Source organism: Catharus ustulatus, chromosome 31 (assembly GCF_009819885.2).
Source record: "Catharus ustulatus isolate bCatUst1 chromosome 31, bCatUst1.pri.v2, whole genome shotgun sequence".
Classification (NCBI taxonomy): domain Eukaryota; kingdom Metazoa; phylum Chordata; class Aves; order Passeriformes; family Turdidae; genus Catharus; species Catharus ustulatus.
In genome coordinates this window covers 1,914,836-1,934,167 of record NC_046251.1, presented here as the reverse complement: position 1 = coordinate 1,934,167, position 19,332 = coordinate 1,914,836, and the positions used below count along the sequence as shown (strand labels likewise).

At 52.5% G+C, this 19,332-nt stretch overlaps 1 protein-coding gene and 1 non-coding gene across 2 annotated transcripts; one reads left to right on the top strand and one right to left on the bottom strand.

Moving 5' to 3' along the window:
• Positions 1–85: 85 nt before the first annotated feature.
• On the top strand, positions 86–16,869 carry RNF41 (ring finger protein 41). Its single transcript, XM_033083422.2, has 6 exons — positions 86–225; positions 7,378–7,493; positions 11,171–11,442; positions 13,051–13,186; positions 14,486–14,589; positions 15,877–16,869. Exons 2-6 carry the CDS (start codon positions 7,404–7,406, stop codon positions 16,226–16,228), a joined length of 954 nt encoding a protein of 317 aa, XP_032939313.1. The 5' UTR covers positions 86–225; positions 7,378–7,403; the 3' UTR covers positions 16,229–16,869.
• A 1,639-nt stretch (positions 16,870–18,508) lies between these two features.
• On the bottom strand, positions 18,509–18,590 carry TRNAS-CGA. The gene has a single exon. It is a non-coding gene; the product is annotated as a tRNA-Ser (tRNA).
• Positions 18,591–19,332: the final 742 nt, after the last annotated feature.

Sequence of the window (19,332 nt, the reverse complement as noted above, 5' to 3'; positions counted from 1 at the left end):
ATTCCCAAAAAACCCTCCCAGAACCAGGAGAATTCTCCTCCAGCTGGGAATTCTCAGGAATTTCCTCATTTTTCCATTTTTTTTCTCTTTTCTGGGAGCAGATCCATCCTCCAGGACCTTGCTGTGGGAGAGGAGAGGGAAAAATGGGAATTTGGGAGGAATTCCCTGCTCAGAGTGAGGCCAGCCCAGCCCTGCATCATTCCAGGAGGAATTCTGCTGCAGGAGGTAAAGCCACGATTTATTTTATTTATTTTTTATTTTATTTTATTTTATTTTATTTTATTTTATTTTATTTTATTTTATTTTTATTTTATTTTTTAATTTTTTTAATTTTATTTTTTATTGTATTTTATTTTATTGTATTTTAATTATTTTTTTAATTTTATTTTTTATTGTATTTTATTTTATTGTATTTTAATTATTTTTTTATTTTATTTTAATGTATTTTATTTTATATTATTTTATTGTTTTATTTTATTTTTATTTTTTAATTTTTTAAAATTTTATTTTATTTTTATTTAACTTTTCAATTTTATTTTTATTTTATTTTTTTAAATTTTATATTATTTTATTTTTATTTTATTTTTAAAATTTTATTTTATTTTATTTTTTATTTTTTATTTCATTTTATTGTGTTTTATTTTCTTTTACATTATTTTTTATTTTATTTTATTTTTATTTTTACTTTTTAAAATTTTCTATTATTTTAATTTTATTTTATTTTTACTTTATTTTCTTTTATTGTATTTTATTTTTTATTTTATTTTAATTTAATTTTATTTTATTGTATTTTATTTTATATTATTTTAAATTTTTATTTTATTTTATTTTATTTTTATTTTGTTTTATTTTAAATTTTCTTTTCTTTTATTTTTAATTTTAATTTTAATTTTATTTATTGTATTTTTATTTTATTTTATTTTTTATTTTTATTTTATTTTATTTTTATTTTTATTTTATTTATTTTATTTTTATTTATTTTCTTTTTTATTTTTATTTTATTTTACTGTATTTTTATTTTATTTTATTTTATTTTATTTCATTTTATTTCATTTTATTTCATTTTATTTTATTTTTTTCCATGGGAATTCTTCCAATCCTGTTTTTTTGGTTGGAATTTCTGCCTGGGGAGCCTGAATTTCATGGGGAGGGAGCTGGGAATTCCCAAAAATTCACAGGAATTCCCAAAAATTCCCAGGGAAATTGGAGAACTGTGAATTCCAAGAAAGGAATCAAAGGAATTTGGGGAGAATTCCTGAGGAAAATTGAAAATTGAGAATCCCAAAGAATTTGAGGAGAATCCATAAGGAATTTGGGGTGAATTTGAAGGAATTTTGGGGGAATCCAGAGGAATTTGGGGAGAATTGAGAGGAATTTGGGGAGAATCTCAAAGGAATTTTGAGGGAATCCAGAGGAATTTGGGGGGAATCCTGAAGAAAATTGAAAATTGAGAATCCTGAGGAATTTGAGCAGAATCTCAAAGAATTTGGGGAGAATCCAAGAGGAATTTGGGGTGAATTTGAAGGAATTTGAGGTCAGTCCTAGAGGAATTTGGGGAGAATCCCAAGGGGAGAATCCAAAAGGAATTTGGGAGAATCCCAAGGAGAATAAAATGGAATTTTGGGAGGATTCCTGGGAATTTGAGGAGAATCAAGAATGAATTTGGGGAGAATCCAAAAGGAATTTGGGAAGAATCCTGAGGAATTTGAGGTCAATCCTGAGGAATTTGAGGTCAATCCTGAGGAATTTGGGGAGAATCCCAAAGAATTTGGGGAGAATCCCAAGGGGAGAATCCAAAGGAATTTTGGGAGAATTCCTGAGGAATTTGGGAGAATCCCAAGGAGAATCAAATGGAATTTTGGGAAAATTCCTGGGAATTTGGGAAGAATCAAGAGGAATTTGGGGAGAATCCAAAAGGAATTTGGGGGGAATCCTGAGGAAAACTGAAAATTGAGAATCCCAAAGAATTTGAGGAGAATCTCAAAGAATTTGGGGAGAATCCAAAAGGAATTTGAGGACAATCCTGAGGAATTTGGGGAGAATCTCAAAGGAATTTTGGGGGAATCCAGAGGAATTTGAGGGGAATCCTGAAGAAAATTGAAAATTGAGAATCCCAAAGAATTTGAGCAGAATCTCAAAGGAATTTGGGGAAAATCCAAAAAGAATTTTGGAAGGAATCCTGAGGAATTTGGGGAGAATCCAAAAGAATTTGGGAAGAATCCCAAGGGGAGAATCCAAAGGAATTTTGGGAGAATTCCTGAGGAATTTGGGAGAATCCCAAGGAGAATCAAATGGAATTTTGGGAGAATTCCTGGGAATTTGAGAAGAATCCAGAGGAATTTGGGAGGAATCCTGAAGAAAATTGGAAATTGAGAATCCCAAAGAATATGAGGAGAATCTCAAAGAATTTGGGGAGAATCCAAAAGGAATTTTGGAAGGAATCCTGTGGAATTTGGGGAGAATCCAAAAGGAATTTGAGGACAGTCCTGAGGAATTTGGAGAGAATCTCAAAGGAATTTGGGGAGAATCCCAGGGGGAGAACCCAAAGGGATTTGAGGAGAATTCCTGAGGAATTTGGGAGAATCCCAAAGGAATTTTTGGGAGGGTCCTGGCTGTGCCCAGGGCTCTGAGATTCCTCCCCAGCCGCTCTTATCCCGTTGGGAAGGGCTGGGGAGGGTTTGGGGTCATTGGGGATGGGATGGGGAAGATTTGGGGCTGTTCAGGAGGGTTTGGGATCGTTGAGAGGATTGGGGAGGATTTTGGGGCTGTTAAGAGAGGATTTGGGGAGGGTTTGGGAAGGATTTGGGGCGGGTTTGGGGCTGTTGAGGAGGATTTGGGGCTGTTGGGAATGGTCTGGGGAGGGTTTGGGGTTGCTCAGGAGGGTTTGGGGTGGTTCAGGGGGGTTTGTTCAGGGAGGTTTGGGGTTGCTCAGGAAGGTTTTGGGGCTGTTCAGGAGGGTTTGGGATTGTTCAGGAAGGTTCAGGAGGGTTTGGGGTCCTTGGGGATGGGCTGGGGGTGATTTGGGGAGGATTTTGGGGTTGTTGAGGAGGGTTTGGGGATGATTTGGGGAGGGTTTTGGGGCTGTTCAGGAGGGTTTGGGGGCGTTGGGGATGGGCTGGGGAGGGTTTGGGGTTGCTCAGGAGGGTTTGGGGTTGCTCAGGAGGATTTGGGGATGATTTGGCGAAGATTTTTGGGGCTGTTCAGGAGGGTTTGAGGGCATTTGGGATGGGCTGGGGAGGGTTTGGGGTTGCTCAGGAGGATTAGGGGTTGTTGAGGAGGGTTTGGGGATGATTTGGGGAGGTTTTTGGGGCTGTTCAGGAGGGTTTGGGGCTGCTCAGGAGGGTTTGGGGATGATTTGGGGAGGATTTTGGGGTTGCTCAGGAGGGTTTGGGGAGGATTTTGGGGCTGCTCAGGAGGGTTTTGGGGATGATTTGGGGAGGATTTTGGGGTTGCTCAGGAGGGTTTGGGGTTGCTCAGGAGGGTTTGGGGCTGCTCAGGAGGGTTTGGGGTTGCTCAGGAGGGTTTGGGGCTGCTCAGGAGGGTTTGGGGTTGCTCAGGAGGGTTTGGGGCTGCTCAGGAGGGTTTTGGGGATGATTTGGGGAGGATTTTGGGGTTGCTCAGGAGGGTTTGGGGTTGCTCAGGAGGGTTTGGGGCTGCTCAGGAGGGTTTGGGGTTGCTCAGGAGGGTTTGGGGCTGCTCAGGAGGGTTTGGGGATGATTTGGGGAGGATTTTAGGGGTTGTTGAGGAGGGTTTGGGGAGGATTTTGGGGCTGCTCAGGAGGGTTTTGGGGCCGTGCCAGCCCCACCCGAGGCCGTTGTTGCCGTTGTTGCTCGGGATTCCCCGGAGCTCTGGGTGGGGACAGGGAGGGGACAAAGTCCGGGAGTGTCACCGGGACGGGGCCTGGCATCTGTCCCTGTGCCAGCGGGGGCTGGGGCACATCGGGGGGGCTGCACATCTGGATGGGGAGCACAACTGGATGGGCACATCTGGGGCACAGCTGGATGGGTGCACATCTGGAACACAGCTGGATGGGCAGAGCTGGATGAGCACACATCTGGGTGGGTGCACATCTGGGGCACAGCTGGATGGTGCACACATCTGGATGGGCACAGCTGGGGCACAGCTGGATGGGTGCATAGCTGGGGCACAGCAGGATAAGGAGCACAGCTGGATGGGGCACATCTGGCTAGAGTGAACATCTGGATGGGTTGCACATCTGGATGGCTGCAACTGAGCACATCTGGATGGGGAACAGCTGGGTGGAGCACACATCTGGATGGGCACATCTGGGCACAGCTGGATGAGCACACATCTGGATGGGGCACACCTGGCCACAGCTGGATGGGGTGCACGTCTAGATGGGCTCACATCTGGGGCACAGCTGGATGGGTTATACATCTGGAACACAGCTGGATGGTGTGCACATCTGGATGGGCACATCTGGAACACAGCTGGATGGAGCGCACATCTGGGCACATTTGGATGGGCACAACTGGGCGGGCACACATCTGGCACACAGCTGGATGGGGAGCACATCTGGGCACATCTGGATGGGTGCACATGTGGGCACAGCTGGATTGGGGCTCACATCTTGATTGGGGACACATCTGGATGGGCACAGCTGGCTGGTGCCATGGTGCAGGGGGGCCCCACATCTGGCTGTGTACACATCTGGCTGAACCCCTGGTGTGTGCACATCTGGAACCCCTGGTTGGGCACAGCTGGAACCCCTGCTCTGCACATCTGGCTGAACCCCTGGTTGGGCACATCTGGAATTCCCGGGTCCCCTCGCAGCTCCCGAGCCCGGGGCCGTGTCCAGATGTGCTCCCCTCCCCCTCCTGCCCCTCCCCCTCCCTCCCGTGGGGTTTGGGGCGGGGACTCCTCAGGGGCCCTTTGTCACTTTGTCCCTTTGTCACTTTGTCACTCTGTCCCTTTGTCACTCTGTCACTTTGTCCCTTTGTCACTCTGTCACTCTGTCACCCCTTTGATGTCCCCGCGAGCACCAACGGCCGGGGCGGGGCCGGGGGAGCTCAGGAGGGAATTTCCTGGGAGTGCCGGCCTTGGGGTGCGCTGTCCCACATCCCACAGACCAAACCAACCCCCCAAAATCCACCCAAAACTCACCCCAAAATCCACCCCAAAATCCACCCCAAAACCCACCCCACACCCACCTAAAATCCACCCCAAAACCCCCCCAAAACTGGATGATTCCAGTTCCACATTCCCAGGATATTTTGGGATTTTTCTGGTCACACATTCCCAGGATGTTTTGGGATGGTTCCAGCCCCTCATTCCAGGATATTTTCAGATGTTTTGGGGATTTTCCAGCCCCTCATTCCCAGGATGTTTTGGGATTTTTCTGGTCCCACAATCCTGGGATGTTTCAGGTCCCAGAATGTCCCTGACCCCGACCCTGTCCCAACATTCCCAGGATAATTTGGGATTTTTCTGGTCCCTGCTTTCCCTGGATGTTTCCAAGGCCACATTCCCAGGATGTTTTGGGATGTTTCAGGTCCCAGGATGTCCCTGATCCCGACCCTGTGCCAACATTCCCAGGATATTTTGGGAATTTTCTGGACCCAGCATTCCTAGAATGTTTTGGGATGATTCCAGCCCCTCATTCCCGGGATGTTTTGGGACTTTTGCGGTCCCACATTCCCAGGATGTTTCAAGATTTTTGTGGTCCCATATTCCTGGGGTGTTTTGGGATGTTTCCAGCCCCTCATTCCCAGGATGTTTTGGGATGATTCCAGTTCCACATTTCCAGGATGTTTTGGGATGTTTCCCCCCACATTCCCAGGATGTTTTGAGATTTTTCTGGTCCCTGCATTCTCAGGATATTTTGGGATGTTTCAGGTCCCAGGATGTCCCTGACCCCGACCCTGTCCCAACATTCCCAGGATATTTTGGGATTTTTCTGGTCACACATTCCCAGGATATTTCGGGATGATTCCAGCCCCTCATTCCCAGGATATTTTGGGACTTTTCTGGTCCCACATTCCTAGGATGTTTCAGGATTTTTGTGGTCCCATATTCCTGGGATGTTTTGGGATTATTCCAGTCCCTCATTCCCAGGATGTTTTGGGATGATTCCAGTCCCTGCATTCCCAGGATGTTTTGGGATGATTCCAGTCCCTGCATTCCCAGGATGTTTTGGGATGATTCCAGTTCCAACATTCCCAGGATGTTTGAGATGTTTATTTTGGGGTGTTCCCCCCTCATGCCCAGGATGTTTTGGGATGTTTTGGGGTGTTTGTTTTGGGATGTTTCCTCCCTCTTTCCCAGGATGTTTTGGGATTTTTCTGGTCCCACATTCCCAGGATGTTTTGGGATGTTTTGGGGTGTTTTGGGATGTTTGTTGTGGGATGATTTGGGATGTTTCAGGATGTTTCCAGCCCCTCATTCCAGGATGTTTTGGGATTTTTGTTTTAGGATGTTTGTTGTGGGATGTTTTGGTATGTTTCTTTTGGGATGTTGTGGGATGTTTGTTGTGGGATATTTTAGGATGTTTGGTTTTGGATGTCTGTTTTGGATGTCCCCCCTCACTCCCAGGATGTTTTAGGATGTTTTGGGATGTTTGTTTTGGAATGTTTTGGGATGTTGTGGGATGTTTTGGGATGTGTGTTGTGGGATATTTTGGGATGTTTTAGGATGTTTGTTTTTGGATGTTCCCCCCTCATTCCAGGATGTTTTGGGATGTTTTAGGATGTTGTGGGATGTTTGTTTTGGGATGTTTTAGGATGTGTGTTGTGGGATATTTTGGGGTATTTTAGGATGTGTGTTGTGGGATATTTTGGGATGTTTTAGGATGTGTGTTTTGGGATGTCCCCCCCTCACTCCCGGGATGTTTTGGGATGTTGTGGGATGTTGTGGGATGTTTGTTTTGGGATGTTTTGGGATGTTTTAGGATGTTTGTTTTTGGATGTTCCCCCTCATTCCCAGGATGTTTCAGGATGTTTCCAGCCCCTCATACCCAGGATGTTTTGGGGTGTTTGTTGTGGGTTGTTTTGGGGTGTTTTAGGATGTTTGTTTTTGGATGTCCCTCCTCACTCCTGGGATGTTTTGGGATGTTTGGGGTGTTTGTTTTGGGATGTTGTGGAATGTTTGTTTTGGGATGTTTTGGGGTGTTTTAGGATGTTTGTTTTGGGATGTTCCCCCTCATTCCCAGGATGTTTCAGGATGTTTCCAACCCCTCATACCCAGGATGTTTTGGGGTGTTTGTTGTGGGATATTTTGGGATGTTTTGGGATGTTTGTTTTTGGATGTCCCCCCCTCACTCCCGGGATGTTTTGGGATGTTGTGGAATGTTTGTTTTGGGATGTTTTAGGATGTTTTTTTTGGCTGTCCCCCCTGACTCTGGGTGTCCCTGTCCCTCAGGGCGGTGCCGGTGACAGGTGACAGCGATGGGCTATGATGTGGCTCGATTCCAGGGGGACGTGGACGAGGATCTGATCTGCCCCATCTGCAGCGGGGTGCTGGAGGAGCCCGTGCAGGTACAGCTCACCTGGGCGGGCCTGGGGACACCTGGGCACACCTGGGCACACCTGGGCACACCTGGGGACACCTGGGCATGTCTGAGCACACCTGGGCACACCTGGGCATGTCTGAGCACACCTGGGCTCACCTGGGCACACCTGGGCAGGCCTGGGCACACCTGGGGACACCTGGGGACACCTGGGCACACCTGGGCACACCTGGGCAGGCCTGGGGACACCTGGGGACACCTGGGCAGGTCTGAGCTCACCTGGGGTTACCTGGGCTCACCTGGGCACACCTGGGAGGGCCTGAACACACCTTGGCACACCTGGGGCACGCCTGAGCACACCTGGGCTCATCTGGGCTCGCCTGGGGACACCTGGACTCACCTGGGCAGGTCTGAGCTCACCTGGGGATACCTGGGCTCACCTGGGCTCACCTGGGAGGCCTGAACACACCTTGGCACACCTGGGCACACCTGGGGTTACCTGGGCATCAGGCATGGGGTGGACTCAATCTGGGAGGATTTTCCCAAATTTAGTGGTTCCATGAGCGATTCTGTGAATGATCCCAGGAGTGAATCCAGGAATTATTCCATGAATGATCCCAGGAGTGATCCAGGAGTGATCCCAGGAATGAGAGAGCAGAGCTGGCACTCAGGGCTCTGGTGGGGATCAGCCATGGGTTGAACTTGATGATCCAGGAGGATTTTCCCAAATTCAGTGATCCCATGAGCGAATGATCCCATGAGTGATCCCATGAGTGAATCCAGGAATTATTCCATGAATGATTCCGTGAATGATCCCATGAGTGATCCTGTGAATGATTCCATGACCAATGCCATGAGAGAGTCCATGAGTGATCCCATGAGTGATCCCATGAGTAATCCCTGGAGTGATCTCAGGAGTGATCCCAGGAGTGAACAAGCAGAGGTGGCACTCAGGGCTCTGATGGGGACTGGACACAGCTTGGACTCGGTGACCTGAGAGGATTTCCCCAAATTCAGTGATCCCATGGGTGATCCCATGATCAATCCCGTGAACAATCCCATGAGCAATCCCATGAGCAATCCCATGGATGATCCCATCTCTGAAGGAGCAGAGGTGACACTCAGCCCTGCTGGGGATCCCTCCCATCCTGTCCCCACTCCCCCAGCTCAATCCCCCAAACCCAACACTCCCATTTCTCAAGGAGCAGAGGTGACACTCAGCTGTGCTGGGGGGTGACACTCAGCTCTCTGATAGGGATCCCTCACATCCTGGACTCAATGATCCAGGCAGTTTTCCCTAAATCAGTGATCCCATGCACAATCCCATGGATGATCCCAGGAGTGAAGGAGCAGAGGTGACACTCAGACACTCAGCTCCCTGCTGGGGATCCCTCACATCCTGGACATGATGATCCAGGTGATTTTCCCCAAACCCAATGATCCCATGGATGATCCCATTTCTCAAGGAACAGAGATGACACAGCTCCCTGCTGGTGATCCCTCATGTCCTGGACTTGATGATCCAGGATGATTCCCCCAAACCCAACAAACACATTTCTGAAGGAGCAGAGGTGATACTCAGTTCTCTGGCAGGGTTCCCTCATATCCTGGACTTGATGGTCTGGGGGGTTTTCCCCAAATTCAGTGATCCCATGAGTGATTTCATGAGCAATCCTGTGAGTGATCCCAGGAGTGATTCCATGAGTGAAGGAGCAGAGATGGCACTGAGTCTCTGGTGGGGATCCCTCCCATCCTGGACACAATGATCCAGGCAGTTTTCCCCAAACCCAGTGATCCCATGGATGATCCCATGGATGATCCCATTTCTCAAAGAGCAGAGGTGACACTCAGCTCTGCTGGAGGTGACACTCAGCTCTCTGCTGGGGATCCCTCCCATCCTGGACTTGATGATCTGGGGGGTTTTCCCCAAATTCAGTGATCCCATGGATGATCCCATGAGTGATTTAATGAGCAATCCTGTGAGTGATTCCATGAGTGATTCCATGAATGATGCCGTGACTGAATGAGCAGAGATGACACTCAGCTCTGCTGGAGGTGACACTCAGCTCCCCACTGGGGATCCCTCCCATCCTAGACCCACTGATCCAGGCAGTTTTCCCCAAACCCAACAATCCCATCTCTGAATGAGCAGAGGTGACACTCAGCTCCCCTCTGAGGATCTCTTCCATCCTGTCCCCACTGACCCAGGACAATTCCCCCAAACCCAACAATCCAATTTCTCAAGGAGCAGAGGTGGCACTCAGCTGTGCTGGGGGGTGACACTCAGCTCTCTGTCAGGGATCCCTCCCATCCTGGACTTGATGATCCGGGGTGTTTTCCCCAAATTCAGTGATCCCAAGAGTGATTTCGTGACTGAAGGAGCAGAGGTGGCACTGAGTCTCTGGTGGAGATCCCTCCCATCCTGGACCTGCTGCCCCAGGACGATTCCCCCAAACCCAACGATCCCATTTCTGAAGGAGCAGAGGTGACACTCAGCTCTTTGCTGGGGATCCCTCACATCCTGGACTTGCTGACCCAGGAGGTTTTTCCCAAATTCAGTGATCCCATGAACAATCCCATGAATGATCCCATTTCTCGAGGAGCAGAGGTGACACTCAGCTGTGCTGGGGGGTGACACTCAGCTTTCTGATAGGGATCCCTCACATCCTGGACTTGATGATCCAGGCAGTTTTCCCCAAATTCAGTGATCTCATGAACAATCCCATGGATGATCCCATGAGTGAAGGAGCAGATGTGACACTCAGAGCTCTTCTGTGGATCTCTCACATCCTGGACTTGATGATCTGGATGGTTTTCCCCAAATCAGTGATCTCATGGATGATCCTATTTCTCAAGGAGCAGAGGTGGCACTTGGGTCTCTGCTGGGGATCGCTCCCATCCTGTCGCCACTGCCCCAGCTGAATCCCCCAAACCCAACAATCCCGTTTCTGAATGAGCAGAGGTGACACTCAGCTCTCTGTCAGGGATCCCTCATATCCTGGACTTGATGATCTGGGGGGTTTTCCCCAAATTCAGTGATCCCAAGAGTGATTTCGTGACTGAAGGAGCAGAGGTGGCACTGAGTCTCTGTCAGGGATCCCTCCCATCCTGGCCCTGCTGCCCCAACTCAGTCCCCCAAACCCAACACTCCCATTTCTGAATGAGCAGAGGTGACACTCAGGGCTCAGGTATGGATCCCTCCCATCCTGGACTTGATGATCCAGGACGATTCCCCCAAACCCAACAATCCCATTTCTCAAGGAGCAGAGGTGACACTCAGCTCTGCTGGGGGGTGACACTCAGTTCTCTGTCAGGGATCCCTCCCACCCTGTCCCCACTCCCCCAGCTCAATCCCCCAAACCCAACAATCCCATCTCTGAAGGAGCAGAAGTGACAACTCAGCTCTTTGCTGGGGATACCTCTCATCCTGGACTTGATGATCTCTGTGGTTTTCCCCAAATTCAGTGATCCCATGGATGATCCTATTTCTGAATGAGCAGAGGTGACACTCAGCTCTCTGCTGGGGATCCCTCCCATCCTGGACTTGATGATCCAGGATGATTCCCCCAAACCCAACAATCCCATTTCTCAAGGAGCAGAGGTGACACTCAGCTCCCTGTCAGGGATCCCCCCACCCTGTCCCCACTCCCCCAGCTCAATCCCTGACCCCGCCGCGCCGCGCTGACTCCGGCTGGTTCCCCGCAGGCGCCGCACTGCGAGCACGCCTTCTGCAATGCGTGCATCACGCAGTGGTTCTCGCAGCAGCAGACGTGCCCCGTGGACCGCAGCGTGGTGACGGTGGCCCACCTGCGCCCGGTGCCGCGCATCATGCGCAACATGCTGTCCAAGCTGCAGATCACCTGCGACAACGCCGTCTTCGGCTGCACGGCCGTGGTGCGCCTCGACAACCTCATGGCTCACCTCAACGACTGCGAGCACAACCCCAAGCGGCCCGTCACCTGCGAGCAGGGATGCGGGTGAGGGAGGGGACAGGCAGGGGGGTGGGCATGGGGAGGGGGTGGGCATGGGGTGGGCATTGGGGTGGACACAGGATGGGCACGGGGAGGGGATGGGCATGGGGAGGGGGTGGGCATGGGGTGGGCACAGGATGGACATGGGATGGGCAGTGGGATGGACACGGGATGGACATGGGATGGGCAGTGGGATGGACACGGGATGGACATGGGATGGGCAGTGGGATGGACACAGGATGGACATGGGATGGGCACTGGGGTGGGCACTGGATGGACATGGGATGGGCAGTGGGATGGACACGGGATGGACATGGGATGGGCACTGGGGTGGGCACTGGATGGACATGGGATGGGCAGTGGGATGGGCATGGGGTGGGCACAGGATGGACACTGGGATGATCATGGGATGGGCAATGGGATGGGTACAGGATGGAAATGGACGTGGGATGGGGATGGACATGGGATGGACACAGGATGGGCAATGGGGTGAGCAATAGGGTGGGCACTGGGATGGGCACTGGATGGACATGGGATGGGCACTAGAGTGGATACAGGATGGGGATGGACATGGGATGGGGATGGACACGGGATGGAGATGGACATAGGATGGGCACTGAGATGGGCAATGGGATGGACACAAGTTGGGCAATGAGATGGACACGGGATGGGCACTGGGATGAACATCGGATGTGCACTGAGATGAACACAGGATTGGCAATGGGATGGGCACAGCACTGGGATGGATGCAGGATGGGGATGGACATGGGATGGGCACTGAGATGGGCATAGGATGGGCAGTGGGGTGGGCACAGGATGGGGATGGGCAATGGGATGGACACAGGACAGACACGGGATGGACACTGGAGTGGACTCAGGATGGGGATGGACATGGGATGGGCAATGGGATGGGCAGAGGATGGGGATGGGCACTGGGATGGACACGGGGTGGACACTGCGGTGGGCACAGGATGGACACTGGGATGGACACAGGACAGACACGGGATGGACAGAGGATGGGGATGGACATGGGATGGGCACTGGGTGGGCACAGGATGGAGATGGACGTGGGATGGGGGTGGACATGGAATGGGGATGGACATGGGATGGGCACAGGATGGGCAATGGGATGGGCACAGGATGGGCAGTGGGATGGACACGGGATGAGGATGGACATGGATGGGCAGTGGGATGGACATGGGATGGGGATGGACATAGGATGGGCAATGAGATGGACACAGATTGGCACCAGAATGGATACTAGGATAGACACGAGATGGCACCAGCTTGGGCACTGGGTTGGACACAGGATGGGCACTGTGATGGACCTGGGATGGACACAGGGTGGGGATGGACACAGGTTGAGGATGGGGATGGCCATGGCATGGACACAGGATGGGCACTGGGATGGACACAGGATGGCAGCAGGGTGGGCACAGGATGGGGATGGGCACAGGATGAGCACTGGAATGGATGCAGAAGGGTCACAGGTTCAGGGAAGGAGCCTGAGAATGGGACCTGGCACTCAGGCTCTCCCACACCTGGATTAGCTCAGAAAGGTGCAAATTCCTCCTAATTTGGAGTCTCCAATTTTTTCCCCTCTGCTGCTGGCAGCTTGGAGATGCCCAAGGACGAGCTGCCCAACCACAACTGCATCAAGCACCTGCGCTCGGTGGTGCAGCAGCAGCAGACCCGGATCGCCGAGCTGGAGAAAACCTCGGCCGAGCACAAGCACCAGCTGGCCGAGCAGGTGGGGCCAGGAGTGCCAGGAGAGTGCGAGGAGTGCCAGGAGAGTGCCAGGAGTGTGCCAGGAGTGCCAGGAGTGCCAGGAGTGTGCCAGAAGTGCCAGGAGTGTGCCAGGAGTGCCAGGAGAGTGCCAGGAGTGTGCCAGGAGTGCCAGGAGTGTGCCAGGAGTGTGCCAGGAGTGTACCAGGAGTGCCAGGAGTGTGCCAGGAGTGTGCCAGGAGTGTACCAGGAGTGCCAGGAGTGTGCCAGGAGTGTGCCAGGAGTGTGCCAGGAGTGTACCAGGAGTGCCAGGAGTGTACCAGGAGTGTGCCGGGAGTGTGCCAGGAGTGTGCCAGGAGTGTGCCAGGGCTGGCTGCGATTCGGTGGATTGGACACCAAAATGCTGAAGAACAGGGGAGAAGTGGCTGGGGGAAGGTGGGGGTTGAGCGTGGCTCTGCAGGGGTTGGGTGGGTCAGGCTGGGGGGTCCAGGAATGGCAGGGTTGGGTTGGGGAGGGGAAGGTTAGGGCTCCAGAATCCCAGAAAATTGGGCTGAGCATGGCCCTGCGGGGCTGGGCCCGGTTGTCGGGGTCATTCCCCTTCCCAATCCCCTTCCCAATCCCATTCCCAATCCCATTCCATTCCCAATCCCATTCCTGTTTCCCGTTCCCAATCCCATTTCCAATCCCAATCCCAGTGCCATCCCATTCCCGTTCCCATTTCCAGTCCCATTGCTGTTTCCCAATCCCATTTCCATCCCCATTTCTGTTTGCCAGTTCTATTCCCAATTCCATTCCCAGTCCCACTCCCATTCCCAATCTCATCCCATCTCCATCCCCATTCCCAATCCCATTCCCAATCCCATCCCATTCTCAATGCCATTCCCAGTCCCAATCCCATTCTCAATCCCGTTCCTGTTCCCATTCCCAATCCCATTCCCGTTCCCAATCCCCAATCCCGTTCCCCATTCCCAATCCCATTCTCCTTCCCATTCCCAATCCCGTTTCTGTTGCCATTCCCAATCCCATTCCAAATCCCCAGTCTCATTCCCAATCCCCAATCCCAACCCAAATCCCCAGTCTCACTCCCAATCCCATCCCCAATCCCCAATCCTGTTCCCATCCCCAATCCCATTTCCAATCCACAATCCCATTGCCGTCCCCATTCCCAATCCCCAATCTCGTTCCCAATCCCATTCCCATTCCCATCCCCAATCCCAATCCACAATCCCATTCCCAACCCCTTTCCCAATCCCATCCCCAATTCCCAACCCCATTCCCATTCCCAATCCCGTTGCCATTCCCAACCCTTTTCCATCCCTCCCAGAAAAGGGACATCCAGCTGCTCAAGGCGTACATGCGGGCGATCCGCAGCGTCAACCCCAACCTGCAGAACCTGGAGGAGACCATCGAGTACAACGAGATCCTGGAGTGAGTGCTGGGCCGGGGAACCGGGCCTTTTCTGGGGGAAATTGGCCTTTTCTGAGGGAAAAATGGCCTTTTCTGAGGAAAATTTATCGTTTTCTGAGGGAAAAATGGCCTTTTCTGGGGGAAACTTGGCCTTTTCTGAGGGGAACCGGGCTTTTCTGAGGGAAACTTGGCCTTTTCTCAGGGAAACCGGGCCTTTTCTGGGGGAAATTGGGCCTTTTCTGAGGGAAATTGTCATTTTCTGAGGGAAACTTGGCCTTTTCTGAGGGAAAAACGGCCTTTTCTGGGGGAAATTGGGCCTTTTCTGAGGGAATATTGCCGTTTCCTGAGGGAAACTTGGCCTTTTCTGAGGGAAAAACGGCCTTTTCTGGGGGAAATTGTCATTTTCTGAGGGAAACGTGGCCTTTTCTGAGGGGAACCGGGCCTTTTCTGGTGGAAATTGTCATTTTCTGAGGGAAACTTGGCCTTTTCTGGGGGAAATCTGCCCTTTTCTGAAGGAAATGGGGCCTTTTCTGGGGAAATTGTGGTTTTCTGAGGGAAACTTGGCCTTTTCTGAGGGAAACTTGTCATTTTCTGAGGAAAAAATGTCATTTTCTGAGGGAAAATTGTCATTTTCTGAGGGAAATCTGTCATTTTCTGGGGGAAACTTGGCCTTTTCTGAGGGAAATTGGGCCTTTTCAGAAGGAAATATGGCCTTTTCTGAGGAAAAAAAAGTCATTTTCTGAGGGAAAATAGGCCTTTTCTGAGGGATATATGTCATTTTCAGAAGGAAATCGGGCCTTTTCTGAGGGAAAATTGTAATTTTCTGAGGGAAACTTGGCCTTTTCTGGAGGAAACTTGGCCTTTTCTGGGGGAAACTTGGCCTTTTCTGAGGGAAACCTGGCCTTTTCTGAGGGGAACCGGGCCTTTTCTGGTGGAAATTGTCATTTTCTGAGGGAAACTTGGCCTTTCCTGGGGGAAATCTGCCCTTTTCTGAAGGAAATGGGGCCTTTTCTGGGGAAATTGTGATTTTCTGAGGGAAAATTGGCCTTTTCTCAGGGAAACTTGGCCTTTCCTGAGGTAAACCGGGCCTTTTCTGGGGGAAAATTGTCATTTTCTAAGGGAAATTTGTCATTTTCTGAGGAAAAAACTTCACTTTCTGAGGGAAATCTGCCCTTTTCTGAGGGAAATTTGTAGATTTTGGACGGAAATTTGTCGGTTTTTGTGGGTGACCCCGCTGACCCCCGTCCCTGTCCCCCCAGGTGTGTGACCCCCCAAACCCACACCCTGACCCCGTCCCTGTCCCCGCAGGTGGGTGAACTCCCTGCAGCCCGCCCGGGTGACGCGCTGGGGCGGGATGATCTCCACTCCCGACGCCGTGCTCCAGGCCGTCATCAAACGCTCGCTGGTGGAGAGCGGCTGCCCGGCCTCCATCACCAACGAGCTCATCGAGAACGCCCACGAGCGCAACTGGCCGCAGGGGCTGGCCACGCTGGAGACGCGCCAGATGAACCGGCGCTACTACGAGAACTACGTGGCCAAACGCATCCCCGGCAAGCAGGCCGTGGTGGTGATGGCCTGCGAGAACCAGCACATGGGGGAGGACATGGTGCTGGAGCCAGGGCTCGTTATGATCTTTGCTCACGGAGTGGAGGAGATCTGATGGGGGTTTGTGGAGCTCTGGACTTGGATTTGTGGGTTCTTCGCGGGGTTGGACTGGTTTAAAATGTGTTTTGAGGAGAGGGAGAGTGGGGGGTGTAGAACTCTCCCCAAATCCTGGTTGTGCCCCCCCAGGTTCTCTCCCATCTCCTCACCCCCCTCTGGAATTTCCAGTGTCCCCAAACTGGGCGCTGCTGGTGTCACCAACCCTGCAGTCAGGGGTCCTTGGCCTTGGGGACCCTCCTGTCCCCCTCGCTTCGTGCATGTCCCGTTCCTGTCCCCGGGATCCCCCCGGGCCTCTCCCCCCTCCTCCCATCCGTGTTTGCCTCTGCTTTTCCACCCTCGGTGTTATTTTTCCAGACACTCGTGATTGTGGTTCTGTATTTTTTTTTTTTTTTTTGTACTTTTTTTGGACCTTTTCTCATTTTTACTCCCCCTTTTTATTTGATTTTTTTCCAAGTACCGTGGGCAGGCACCTCTGGCCTGGGTCCGTGGGACTCATTGGGAGTTTAATTTATTTACATTTATTTTGTTGGACTTTTTTTTTTTTTTTTAAACCATTGTTTCTCCTCCGGTGTCGGCCCCAGCGGATCCGGCGGGAGGCAGGGATTGAAGTGATCAATAAACAAAATTCTGGTTGCTTTATCCCCGCTTTGGGGGCCCCACTCCTGCACCCCAAAATCCTCCCCCATGTCAGGGGAATCAATCCTGGGGTAAAAATGGGTAAAAATCAGAGAATAGAGGGAGGGTCGCTGCTGTTCCCACCCCAAAAAGAGCCAGGACTGGGACTGAGGGGTCCCCACCCCAAAAAGAGCCAGGACTGGGATTAGAGGGGGGTCCCTGCTGTGCCCACCCCAAAAAGAGCTGGGACTGGGGGGATCCCCACCCCAAAAAGAGCCAGGACTGGGATTAGAGGGGGGTCCCTGCTGTCTGCACCCCAAAAAGAGCTGGGACTGGGACTGGGACTGGGACTGGGACTGGGACTGGGACTGGGACTGGGACTGGGGGGTCCCCACCCCTAAAAAAGCTGGTACAGAGTGGGGTGCCCTCTTCTCCTGCCCTTAAAAAAATCCAGGATTAGAGGGGGGTCCCTGCTGTCCCCACCCCAAAAAGAGCTGGGACTGGGGGGATCTCCACCCCAAAAAGAGCTGGTACTGGAGGGGATCCCCAACCCCAAAAAGAGCTGGTACTGGGACTGGGGGTCCCTGCTATTCCCACCCCTAAAAAATCCAGGATTGGAGGGGATTGTTCTCATTTTCCTCACCCCAAAAAGAGCTGGGACTGGGGGGATCCCCACCCTAAAAAGAGCCAGAACTGGAACTGGAGGTCCCTGCTGCTCCCACCCATAAAGAAGCCAGGAATGAGGGGGTGTCCCCACTGTCCCCACCCCAAAAAGAGCTGGGACTGGGATTGGGGGGGGTCCCTGCTGCTCCCACCCCTAAAAAAACCAGGATTAGAGGGGGGGTGTCTGCTGTCCCCACCCCAAAAAGAGCTGGTACCGGACTGGGGGTCCCCTCTGTCCCCATCCCTAAAGAAACCGGGACTGAGGGAGTGTCCCCGTTGTCCCCACCCCATAAAGAGCTGGCACTGGGGGGGATCCCCACCCCAAAAAGAGCCAGAACAGGGACTGGGGGTCTCTTCTGTTCCCACCCCTAAAAAAGCCGGGATCAGAGGGGGGTCCCTGCTGTTCCCACCCCAAAAACAGCCGGTACCGGATTGGGGGTCCTTTCTGTCCCCACCCCCTAAAGAAGCCGGGATTAGAGGGATGTCCCCGTTGTTCCCACCCCAAAAAGAGCCGGTACCGGGACTGAGGGGGTGTCCCCGTTGTCCACACCCCTAAAAAAGCCGGGATTAGAGGGGTGTCCCCGTTGTCCCCACCCCTGAAGCAGCCGGTACCGGGGCTGGGAACTCTCCGATCCGTTAAAGGAGCCGGTACCGGAAGCAGAGCATGTGCTTCTCCCGCTGCTGCGGCCGGTACCGAGCGGGGATCCCTTCGGTTACCCCCGTTAGACGGGGCAGGACCCGGGGCGGTCCCTGTCGTTCCTGCCGTTAAAACAACCGGTACCGGAGCTGAGGGTGCGTCATTCCCGCCGTTAAAAGAGCCGGTACCGGAGGCACAAGCTGTATTTACCGGTACCGGAAGGGCACGGCGCGTTCATTCCCGCCGTTAAAAGAGCCGGTACCGGAGGTACAATCTGCGTTTGCCGGTACCGGAAGGGCACGGCGCGTTGCCGGTACCGGAGCAGCTCCCACGTGCGTCCCGCAGCAGCAAAAGGGAGCGTGGCGTCACGGACAGGATTCGAACCTGTGCGGGGAAACCCCATTGGATTTCGAGTCCAACGCCTTAACCACTCGGCCACCGTGACTCTCGCGCCTCCGTGTGCCGTGCTGCGCATACACCCGGCCCCGCCGCCGCTCCCGGGCCCGGGGCTCGGTAACCGGTGCTTGGTAACCGGTGCTGGGTGTCCGATTCCCGGTGTTCCGTGCCCGGTGCTCGGTGCCCTGTGCCCGGTATTGGGTGTCTGATTCCCGGTGTTCTGTGCCCGATGCTCGGTGCCCGATGCTCGGTACCCTGTGTTCGGTGCTCGGTACCCAGTGCCCGGTGTTCGGTGCCTGATTTCCCATGCCCGGTGCTCGGTTCCCGGTGCTCGGTGCCCGATTCCCGATGCTCGATACCCGGTGTTCGGTGCCCGATTCCCGATGCTCGGTGCCCGGTTCCCGATGCCCGATGCTCGGTGCCCGATGCCCGGTTCCCGATGCTCGGTGCCCGATGCCTGGTGCTCTGTTCACGATTCCCGATGCCCGGTGTTCGGTGCCCGATTTCCGGTGCTCGGTTCCCGGTGTTCGGTTCTCGGTGCCCGGTTTTCGGTTCCCGATGCTCGGTGCCCGATGCTCCATTCCCGATTCCCGGTGCTCCGTGCCCGATTCCCCATTCCCGATGCCCGGTGCCCGATTCCCGGTGCTCGGTTCCCGGTGCCCGCTGCCCGGTGCTTGATGCTCGGTGCCCGATTCCCGATGCCCGGTTCCCGGTGCCCGGTTCCCGATGCTCAGTGCCTGATGCCCGATTCCCAATGCCCGATTTCCGGTGCCCGGTGCTCGGTGCCCGGT

Excerpts from the sequence above, each read along its gene's own strand:
- RNF41 (XM_033083422.2), top strand. The coding sequence starts at position 7,404 with ATGGGCTATGATGTGGCTCGATTCCAGGGGGACGTGGACGAGGATCTG. Across the intron at positions 11,443-13,050 it reads ACCTGCGAGCAGGGATGCGG|CTTGGAGATGCCCAAGGACG; the intron begins GTGAGGGAGGGG and ends TGCTGCTGGCAG. Across the intron at positions 14,590-15,876 it reads GAGTACAACGAGATCCTGGA|GTGGGTGAACTCCCTGCAGC; the intron begins GTGAGTGCTGGG and ends CTGTCCCCGCAG.